General features: G+C 38.1%; 1 gene segment (V, D, J or C); it reads left to right on the forward strand.

Moving 5' to 3' along the window:
* The first annotated feature begins 3531 nt into the window (after nt 1-3531).
* On the forward strand, nt 3532-4034 carry LOC124090463 (T cell receptor alpha variable 9-1-like). The segment is given in 2 exon segments: nt 3532-3577; nt 3700-4034. Coding segments are annotated over 2 exon segments (381 nt in total).
* The last annotated feature ends 7995 nt before the right edge of the window (nt 4035-12029 follow it).

The raw sequence follows: 12029 nt of genomic DNA on the forward strand, positions 1-12029 counted from the left end.
GACAATGGGATGCTGCTTCCTGTCTGTCTCCCAAATATTTTGTAAGTTCACTTTTGTACTCAGAACCATAAGAAGTAGGGGATTATGGGAAATATAGTTATCTATAGCAATAGGAGTTTTCCACAATACAAAGAATAAGGTTGAGTTGAAAAGTAAAGTTGATAATAAAATAACTCAGTTTAGAAAAACAAGAGCCACTATAAACAAAAAGAAAACTTAACTTTATGCATATTATGCTTTCCTAATTCAGATTCTTTAGTTTTTTGTTTTATTATATTCAGTGATATTTATTCAGAAATAATAATGAATATGTGAGTGGACAAAGTGCTTAGGTCTTAGCTCCAAGCAACAAGATCATTTTTATTGCAAATGGAAAATTTGGATGAGAAAAATTAGGGACAGAAGGCAAAATCTAGAAATAGAAGGAAAGGAATCCAGAATTTTTAAAAAGTTAATGAACTAAGAAATGATAGTCACAGGGTAGTACTAGGAGATTGTCACTCTTTACCTCAATGAAAAACCATTTTTTTTGTTTGTTTGTGTGTCATTTATTGAAAACTCATTCAGTAGCATTTTTTGAGCCATTTGTGATATACATAGGGTGCATCTTTGGGGCACCTAGAAAGGTCTTAATATTTCTAGAACTTTAATAAAGTTCTTAGAACTTTCATGAATAAATAACAGAAATTAGCTCAATTTGCTGTCATTAGCTTAATTTGTACCTTTTGGATATGGTCTTTCTTCTCATGTTCAGAACCAATTCTCTGAAAAACTCTAAAGTTTCCAAAGAGGAATTTATATAACCCAGAGGGGTTATAGTCTGCAGTCAACTACTGTCTACTTATTACAGAGATCAATTATAAAACATAATTCTGCTAGTTTCTCTCATTTTCAAGAACATTTCATTTCATACAAGTAAGAATGTAATTGATTGGTTTTCCTGGCCAACTCTTGACTAACATAGCTGGATAAAACTGAGTCCCTGAAGCAGAGATTCTGCGCTCTGGAAGTCAGGCTGTCTGAATGAATCTATTGTTAGCTGTGAATTAGCTTATGCAATTTTTTCATTGATCTCTAAGTTCTACCATATTCCACTGAAACCTCTGCTACAATTTCTCAATGACAGTCATCAGTGTATGAACTCATGCTGTGACACTAGGATCTTCCAGGGCAACAGAGTGTTGCTATAACTCAAGGATCAAGGTTGAGTTGGAAAGTAAAGGAGCTGGATGCAGTGGTGCACTTCTGTAATCCCAGAAGCTCAAGAGTCTGAGACAAGAGGAATGCAAGTTCAAAACTAGCCTCAGCAAAAAGCAAAGTGCTAAGGAACTTAGTGAGACCCTGTCTTTAAATAAAATACAAAATGGTGCTGGGGATATGGCTCAGTAGTCGAGTGCCCCTGAGTTCAGTACCCCATACCAAAAAAAAAAAAAAAAAAAAAAACAGTAAAGGAAATTACAGAAAGGGAAGCTGCTCACTCTATTTTTTTTAATATTTATTTTTAGGTGTAGTTGGATACAACACAATGCCTTTATTTTTATGTGGTGCTGAGAATCGAACCTGGGTTCCGCCCGTGCTAGGGGATCTCTACCGCTGAGCCGCTATTTGTGCTTAGACTTCAGGTACACTGGGTTAGACATATGAGCCTAAAACACCAGGAAAGGAGAAAGACACTGCTTTCTCTACCACAGGGGAGCAACAAGAAGAGGGCCAAGTGACTTTGAACCCAAACAACATCCAGACCTAATTTTGTACCCCAGTCTGGAGCCCGTAAGTGTTTACACCTTACATGGGACCATGTAGATACCTTCTCCAAATTCATGGAGAGCTGGTGTTTACAGAAATCACATTAAAGAAGGTTTTCCAAGTCCAAGGATAAACACTGGCAGGGCTTGGCAGAAAAAAGTCATCCTGCCTTCTCTCCCCGTTTGTCCCTTGATCATTCAGGCTTCTTGTTCTAATTTAAATGGACAAAAACAACTTAAGGAAGTGGGTTTTGATTTTGCTACTGTTACTTCAGTTCTACCATGAAGGAGAGTGGTTTTAAAGCCCTGTGAGGATTCGAGGCTCCTTCAGTGCTGACCCCAACAGTGCCTCACTGAGACCTTGAATGTCTGCCTTGATCAGTGTTCCCAAAAGTTATTGTGTAAACTTGTGTCACTATGGGTGCAATAAACACAACCTGAATAGATTGTTTTTCTAATCCTGAAGATCTTGTTTTATACATCAGTGGATATATCTACAAATATGTATTTTAAATTTAATCATTATGTAACTCATACATGTTATCCGGCTATGAGATCATTCTCCACAATAGCAAACATATCTATAATCCTTGAAGCTGAAATTGAGCTTATTTTTTTGGTTTCTTAAGAGAAATTCACATTCTGTGAGTATACTATTCTAAAATGATTATGATTTTTATTAACCTCTATTGATTAATAATGTTGGGAAATGGATACATGTAGAGAGCACACTTAAGGCAAATTTCCATGGAAATTTAGCATCAGAATAACAACAGTTTTGAAGACACACACAAAAGAATTTGCCTGATATGCATAGTTAAATCACATTATCTAGGCATCATTAAATTCCTAGAGCAGAAGAAACTGGTCCCAGAAGAAACTGGTTGAAAATCTTTTATTCCTTATTGCATTTATTCAATACTAAGAATTCCATAGTTTTCTTTTTTTTTCTTTTCTTGGTGCTAGAGATCAAATTTAGGGCCTTGTGCACAATAGGCAAGTGCTCTACAACTGAGCTACATCCCCAGCTGTTTTTCAATTTTAATTGGTATGTATAAAAATTATTTTCTTTGAAAGACTTTTTGTTAAATTGTGTCTCTTATAGTTGATGTCATAAATATGAAACAATATGATATTCTAATAGTGACATTTCCTCAACCAAACAAATTTCATTTTCACATTTAAGAAATATTAGTTAACCACCTGCTAAGTTCCTGACATTGTTCCAGGTGTGGGAAGAGTGTAGGTCTAGTCCCTGCCATCTAAAGTCATCTACTGATGACTAAATGTGTTGGCATTCCTCTGATGTTATATAACTTGCTCAGATGATTTTTCAGTGGATCATATAGTTGCCATAATGACTGAATAAGGGAAGGTAAAATTAAATTCTTCTTAGAAATGGCATGGCATGGAGTTTCCAAGGAATCTGATGTTCCGGGTAAAAATGAACTTATGAAAAATACCAACTATTCTTTGGAATTATGATGGACCATCCAACAGCTAACAGGTATCTTAGAAAAGAAGCCAGAGCAGAGCTACAGTACTGACTGGAGAGAGCAGGTCAACAATCCCACTGAGTTTCCCACTTTGCCCACAAGGGGGTGCATCTCCTAACTCATTCTCATTCTCTCTCTCTCTCTCTCTCTCCCCCCCATCTCTATCTCTATCTCTCTATCTCTATCTCTCTTCCTCTTTTACCTCTGAGCTCACAGGCATCCTCTCACTGTGACCCAGACCTTTCTTTACACTGTGAATTCAGGATCTAAGGACTAAAGAGGTTGTGAAAATGAACTTTGCCCCAGGACCAGTGATTGTACTAGTCTTAATGTTTGGTAAGGAAAGTGGCACATAGATCTTAGAGCCTTTGGTTCTACTGTGCTGATGAATAACTTTCTCTAAAAGGAGATCATGACTAAGGTAACCTGCACTAATTTGTTATTAATTTTCTTCTTAGGAGGAAGTAAAGGAGACTCGGTGATCCAGACAGAAGGACAAATGACCCTCTCTGAAGGGTCTTCCCTGACTGTGAACTGTTCCTATGAAACCTCACAGTACCCAGCCCTATTCTGGTATGTTCAATACCCTGGAGAAGGTCCACAGCTCCTCCTGAAAGCTGTGAAGGCCAATGATAAGATCATCAACAAAGATTTTGAAGCTACATATGATCAAGAAACCACCTCCTTCCACCTGGTGAAAGCCTCTGTCCAAGAGTCAGACACGGCTGTGTACTACTGTGCTCTGGGTGACACAGTGGCAGAAACTGCAGGAGGAGCTGAGCACAAACTCTGAGCAGCCACCAGGGGCCTGGCTGCTGAGCATCTGCCTCTGGAATCACTTTGGTTTAAGGACCAGGAACTAGTCTACTATTGTAGCCACCTACCAGGCACTGCTATAAAAGTCATCCAGACCAACCCTAAGGACCCAGCAGGAGAACATAAAGGAAATTTTCCTCATATAAGATTCTTCAGAGGTTAGGGTGAAAACTGTCATCGTGGTTCCTCAAATGCTCCTGAAACTTATGATTTTGAAAGCATAAAACCTCAAGGTGAATGAAATGATCTATATGTTCATCATTGCATATAATTTTATTCCCTGACCTTGTCTCAGGTCATGCAGGAAAATATTGTATAGAAACACAGCTTTGGCTTCTGAGGGTGAAAATGCTTAATGTCTCATGAGAAACTCATGATTTCTGATGGAAGTTTTAGTGAAAGAAATAGTAAATTCTTAATGAAAGAAAAAAAATGTGAGGAATGAAGGGGGAGTGTAGGGAGTTTCACATTTGGAAAGATAAGATGAACATTTTTTTAGTTTCTTTGGGGAATGTACATGCACACACACAAGGGGAGTTCTCTGAAAAGGATTACTGATGACCAAAACCCATAGAGATATCTCTCTCCATAATTTGTTAGCAAGCTGCCTTTCTATCAGCAAGGTAGTACCTGAGATAAATAGGAAGTGCCTAGGATGTGGAGTATAAAAATTCTACTGAGATGAAATTCTTTCACTGTAGTTTGGTGGGAATTCCTTTAGTCCATGGCCAGCGCAGACTGGAATGGTTCCTTCACATGGGAAAACTTCTCCGTGAGTTTAAATTAAAGACACAGACACACAGTTTTACCTTTAAACAAGCCCCAGGATGGCTCCTAGAGCTCTCTGTCTCAAGCTCCCCAGGGGGGCAGCGAGGTTTTACAGAAGAGGCTAGTGAGAGCTAGCAAGCACACTAGGGAGTGCGCTTTTGTTGGGGAACCAAAAATTCTGGGGAAAATCATGTCCAATGAAGGTCGGGGGGGGGCAGTGTGACAGGGTCAGATGCAATGATTGGATCTTTGGGGCAGTGGTAAGACATGCCTCCACATGGACACGTTCTGAACCCAAGAAGGGTGGGGAAAGCTCTGCCACATTGCTGTGGCTGAGCACCTCACACCCAGCCGGGGAGGAAACTCAGTCATGTGCAAGGATGGTCTCCGACCAATTCCAACTTCCCCAATATCTTTGCATCATTTCTCCCACAGAAGGGGAGGAGTAGCTACATGGAGTGGTAGATGATGGCCAGGGATATGAAAGAGGAAGGATGGCAAAGAAGAAGAATCTTTGGATTTAATTGCAGATAATTTGGTGTCTTTGCAAATATTGGAGATTTTCTTTTGTCTCATCTATTGCAGGTGCTTAATGTATATCAGTTTATTGACCCATTAAGAGTGCCTTTTGCTTGTGGGAAGTCTTCTTGAGCACAATAAATGAGAGTGAGGAGGTGGTGTCCATTGTTTTCTGTCTTAGAGTCTGCAGAAGAATGCTTTTTGGCAGATTGCTGACACTGTCATTGTCATTGAAAGAACATTGTACATAAATCTTTGCTTTTTCATCAATATCCATTTTTAGGCTTCCCTCCTATCTTTTTAGTTTTTTTTTCCAGAGGCTCATTTCTAGGTCTTATTAATTAGTTGATTGAATAACTACTCATACAACATAGGATAAAACAACTTCAAATAGGTTCAAATAATATACAGAAAAGACCAAATTTTTGTGAAGTATGGAACATTGAACATGTGTTACTTCTGTCTCTCTAAAACTCCAACATGACGATATTTAAAGAGAAATTCCACAATCACAATGACAAAGGAAAAGAAGGACATAGGAGATGGAATGCCAGAAATACCTGAAAAATTAAGCAAAAATGTAAATATAACAGACTTCAAAGAGCTGCGAAATGTGAAGCCAAAGCTTGCAGAAGGGGAATCCAGGAAGAAGCCATCCAGGTCCACTGTTATGCTTGGCCCAGGAACTCGAGGCAACAGACTTTACTTTTGAATACTGGGAGATGAGGAACTGCTTAAAGAACTTTATAAGTAGCACTTCAACCCCCATACCCTCCACCACCTCTACAACAATGACTTTTACTCATCAACTATGAAAACAAGCATACATTTACTCTCTGGAAACAGCCTCTGGTTTTGGGGACACTAGATAAACCTATTTGTGATGATACCAAATAAATCTGGGGCAGGGGAGGTGAAGTGACAAGTTGAAAATGGGTGAATTTTAAAAATTTCTGTTTCTGAGTATGAGACTTTTGGCTTCTCTTACATTCAGCTTTTATTTAGCTTTCACTAAATGAATGTGTTGCAAGAGAGTTATCAGAGTATTCATTTATTTAAAACTAGTGAAAGTCCTGCTTGGAAGAATGAGGCAGGAGAACTGTGAGTTTGAGGCCAGCTTGCAAAACTTATGAGACCCTATCTCAAGACAAAAGTAAAAAGGACTGGGGGTGTAGGTCAGTTCTAGAGTGCTTGACCAGCATGTGCAAGGCCCTGGGTTCAATCAATAAGACACACACACACAAAAACAAACAAACAAACAAACCAACAAACAAAAACTAGTAGCAGAGTTGGGGCTGTAACTCAGTGGGAGAGCACTTGCCTCACATGTGTGAGGCACTGGGTTTGATATATGGCACTACATAAAAGTAAATAAATATATAAATAAAATAAAGTTATTGTGTGTTCATCTACAACTAAAATCATATTTAAAAAGCCCAGTGGTGGCAAAATAGTTTTTTGTTAACCTAGAAAAATCATAAATTTTAGATTTCTGTCCCCAATGTAAAAATGGGCCATCAGGGATAGAACCAGTTTGTTCATGATCCTATATTTTAGAAGACCACAAAAACTCCTCCAGAAGACTTCTGGAGCTGAAAAATGAATTCAGTAAAGTAACTCGAAAAAAGTCAATATATAAAAGTCAAAAACTTTGCTAGCTCCAATAATGAATCTTCTGAGAAAGAAATCAGGAAAACTCTCCCATTCACAAAAACCACAAACCCCAAAAATACTTGGGAATAAATATAACCAAGGAGTGAAAGAGCTCTATGATGAAAAATATAAATGCTGAAGAAAGAAATTGAAGAAGATCTTAAAAGATGGAAAGACCTCCCATGTTCATGGATAAAATTAATATTGTCAAAATGGTCATGTTACCAAGAGCAATAGACAGATTCAATGCATTTCCCATCAAAATACCAATGGAATTTCTCAAAGAACTAGGAAAAACAGTCTTAAAAACTTATTTGTAGTAATAAAAGGCCTATATGTTTGTTGGCCATTTGTATTTCTTCTTTTAAGAAATGTCTGTTTCTTTTGCCCATTTATTGATTGGATTATTTGAGTTGTTTTTGGCATAGGTACTGCCTTATCAAGATCCCAAAAGTGCAAGAAATATAACCAAGAATCAGTTAGTGAGATAGAATAAAATTAAAAGCTTCTATATAGCAAAGGAAATAGGAACATGAAAAGAGAACCTAAAAAAATAGGCAAAAATCTTTGCCACATACTCCTCCAACAGTATCGATACCCAGAATGTATAAAGAACAAATATATGAAAAAATGTTAAACATCCTGAAATCAGGGAAATGCAAATCAAAATTACATTGAGATTTTATCTCATTCCAGTTAAAATTACAATAATCAATAGTATAAATAATAATAAATGCTGGCAAAGATATGGGGGAAAATATACACTCATACATTGGTGGTGAAATAGCAAATTAGTATAACCATTTTGGAAAGCAGTATGGAGATTCCTCAAAAACCTAGGAATGAAAACAACATATGACCCAGCTTTTTCCTTCCTTGGTATTTCTCTAAACATTTAATCACTTAATCAGAGTACTATAGCCATACAGGCACATGAATGTTCATAATAGCACAATTCACAATAGCCAAGTTATGAAATCAGTCCAGGTGCCTATCAACAGATGAATGGGTAAAGAGAATGGAGTTTGAAACTCATCCATAAAGAAGAATGAAATTATGTCATCTACGAATGGATGGTACTGGAGAACATCATTTTACGGGAAATAAGCCAGACTCAGAAAGTTAAGAATCAAGCGTTTACTTTCATATGCAGAAGTTAGAGTGCAATAAGGAAAAAAGGAGGAGGATCCTATGGAAACAGAAAGGAGATCAGTGGAGTAGGGGAAAGGGATTGAGGGTAAGGGAAGAGGAATAGGAAAAGGGAGGAAACATGGAATGAAATTGAACAAAACATGCTATGCACATATGTGAATATACCACAGTGAATTTCACCTTTATGTATATCTATAAAACACCAAATAAGAAAAAGAAAATAAACCAAGGAAGACCAGTAGAGTCGGACAAAAGGAGAGACAAGGGGAGAAAAAGAGGAAATACTAGGGACTGAAATGAAACAATTATATTTTATGCATGTATGATTATATCAAAATGAATCCTATTATTATATATTATAATGCACTAATAAATATTAAAAAATGTATCATAAATATCTACTTATTTTAGCAAATTGATATACTCCTTTATTTAAGCCATGCATCCTATCATATGTGTATAAAAATACTAAGGATGTACACTGTGCAAAACAGTTTTTTGTACTGATTTCACACCCTTGTGAGTCATACACTTACGAAAGAAATGGTTTTAGTCTGACCAATAGTAACAGCAATTCAGTTTCTTGGGTTCATATTTGTCTCTGTTTAAAATCCTTAACCAGATGACTAGATTTTGTGTAGATCTAAAAAAAGAACTAGCAAGTCCAAGAAATGTCACAAACTATAAACTACAGGGAGGTAACTGCCGATTTAAATATTTTATTTTTATTTTAAAAAGTATGTTATATTTCTTAGTTGTCTGTAAATCATAACCAAGAGCAAGATAAGAAGATTCTACTGTAGATAGTACCAAGGGTCCCAGCATAGTGTGTGCATTGAGGTGTTGTGTGTAGCCCCTGCAGTTAACAAGGAAGGTCCTTCCTTTTGTGGTCTAGGAGAAGCAAGTGGCCCCTGCAATAACAGTCAGTTTTAAGAAGCCAGAAATCATGTATGGAAAATGGAAAAACATATTGGAATAATGCTATGGAATTAGTGGAGAAAACAAAACAGTGAGCAATCCTCCCAGCAAACCATGCAGAAGTGACAATTTCCTTCAAGGTGGCTGCATTATGATAAGAGGTCAAACTTCAGGACAATTAGTATGAGCTGGAGTCCTCAAAGTTTGAACTCTACTTAGATAGGATGATTGTAGGTATCACATTGTTCCACCTGCCAGGATCCAAAACTGTAACTGTGGGCAAACAGGGAAGTTTTGGAATCTCTCTCCACATACCTTCTGTGTTCCATTATGCCTCAATGCCATCCAGCTGACATCCAGGAGTGAAAAGAAGGGATTCTTGAAATTGAAGCCAAATCCACACATTATTTGACACTGAAAAGCCATGGAGAGGATGACTGAGCCCTACACATGGCAGGGGGCTAAGGGCAGTGGCCAACCTGGGACACTGTTAGTCCTTCTAATTAATCTTCAGGCAATATCCTTGGCCAAGGTTATGGAAATCACCATAAGATGTAGGAAAAACCCCCAAACAACAAAAATCCACATGCTTAGTGTACTGTTATGCTTTCCCACTGAAGGACAATTTCTCTGAAGGAAGCCAGTCTTAGCTTCTTTCTCTTCCTAAGACCTGTTATAAGATGAATGCAAGACAACTTTAAGGAGAAACCTAGTTTATTTTCTTGTCAATGTGGGACATTCAACAAATTCTAAGTGAAAAAAGAATTAGATTACAGATGTAAGAATAGACTACCAGGGCTGGGGCTCAGGCTCAGTGGTAGACCACTTGCCTCACATGTATGAGGCACTGGGTTTGATCTCCAGCACCACATTAAGAAAAAAAAAATAATAAAGGTATTCTGTCCATCTACAACTAAAAGTATTTTTTTAAAAAAGAATGGACTACCATTTACTGTAACTTCCTACTTATTACTAAGGATAAAACTTACTCAAGTAGAAATACAAAAAAATTATATAAACTCTGTCTGAATATATATTAGCTGCCTTATATCTTCCCCAGTGGCCTGCCCACCACCAGCAGTGGTTCCAGAGCTCTAAGTCCACACTTCAAACTTCAAGAGGATGACATCTGCATATGAACATGATCCATCCTATGTCAAAAGTCACTTGCTTTTTCATTCAATGCAATTGAAATACTATGTCATGCTGTAGTCTTCTGTTTGGTAGCTTTCAGTTTATTTAGAATACATTTCCTTGATCACCTCACAGGGTGGGATACCCTCCTGATTGCCACAACATGAAGCCCTCCCCTTGAGCTTCATAGGGTGCTTTAGAAAATGTCAGCTCCTAGCTCCACAGGTTTTAATCTGAAGTTCATCATTAATGAAGGAGAAAGACAAGGTTTGCATACACGTCCCCTCTCTGTTGGGATTTGGAGACAGGGATATATGCAGAAAAATAAAAGCTAAAGGTATTCTTTTTTGTTCTGTTTTGCTGGCTGCTTTACTTCAGTGATAAATGTATTTTGATTAGAATAAATACGCCAGGTTCTTATCCTTCACTGCCTACTTTGTAAATACTCTCAAAGTGTTCATTTTGTCAAATAAAGTTCATTTCTCATCATCATTCTAGTCTCCACTTTCTTCATTAAATTTTTTTGCCAGGCTGTCCCAACATTTCACTTCTCAAGTGAGAAAACATCGATATTTATTTGTTTCATTGAACCCTTTGCACAGAATTGGGGATTTTTTCATTTCTAGCACCAAGGAGTTAAATGATAGTGTCTCTTCTCCCAAAGGCAAATTATAGTCAATCAGTACAATTTCCTAGCCTTGTCAATTTTCTTTTACACAGGAGAAAAAGTGCATGATTGTCGTTGATGTATTGCTAATTCTATATATGGCCTCTGATTCAGAGAGATGGCTCTGGACCCATGAACCTTGACCTCTCCCCTAGTTGTCCCACACCCCAAAGCTCAAAGACTCCTCAGGGGAGCCATGGGCTATACTTTCCTTACACTTCCTAGTAGGAGAGGCATGTCTTTGTCTCTTTTCTTGGAGTAGGAATTCATTTTACCTTTCTGACTACAGCCCCTCCCTGGTTCTTATTGAAAAGTAATGTCCTTTGACTGTTGCTTTCATAACTGTACCAGGGTGGCATTAGGTTGTCTATTTTCCTTTCATCCACTCCTGTTGCTATTAAATCCACACCAATCTACTCATAGGAGACTCAGTCCTCCTACTCTTGGCTGAGTTTTACAGACTCTTTTTCTGTTGCCATCTTTGTGTCTCCACTGTGTCCACAGTCAGTTGTGCTGTTTCCTGGAGGGGTCGCCCTGCTAATGGGATAATATTAGTACCATGTGTAACACTGTGTGCTTCATTCCAGCAGTAAAGTCACACTGTCTGGTCCTGGGAAAGACTGCTCCTAAGTAGCATGCTTCACTTCCAGTCCACACAAATAGCTCTGTGGTTCTTCCATGGAGGTTCAGGTGCCTCTGGGCAGAAGACTAGCTCTTGAATTTGGCCACATTACTAGCAGCCAAGGTAGCAATGACCCCACACTTTAATCAGTGTCACTGGTAAAGCCCATTTCTGGGCCCCCCTTCCTTCCTCCTTCTCCCTCAGAGACTTTGGCCCACTGGAGCCTGGTGCACTAGGCGTAGGGCAAGAAGGCAGGTCAAGGACACCAGGTCACACAACCAGAGCCAACAGTGGTTGACCTTAAACTTGGTTTTAGAAAATTCTATTTCTAATATTCATTATGCTATTCATTATGGCATTGCTTTTGCTAATAAGCCTGATATCTGACAGTCCCTGTGATGTTTAACAGTAGTTAAGGCTTCAATCAAGACGTGGGTGGATGAATTGTGGTTTCTCTGTTTTGGCTTCTGTTACTGTGGTAGCTGCCTCCCATGGAGTTTGCTTTCTTCTTCTTTTTTATTTAATATTTATTTTTTAGT

This window comes from Marmota monax, unplaced genomic scaffold (genome assembly GCF_021218885.2).
Source record: "Marmota monax isolate L192 unplaced genomic scaffold, Marmota_monax_Labrador192_F-V1.1 WCK01_AAM20220418_F8-fsc00017, whole genome shotgun sequence".
In the NCBI taxonomy this organism is placed as follows: Eukaryota; Metazoa; Chordata; class Mammalia; order Rodentia; family Sciuridae; genus Marmota; species Marmota monax.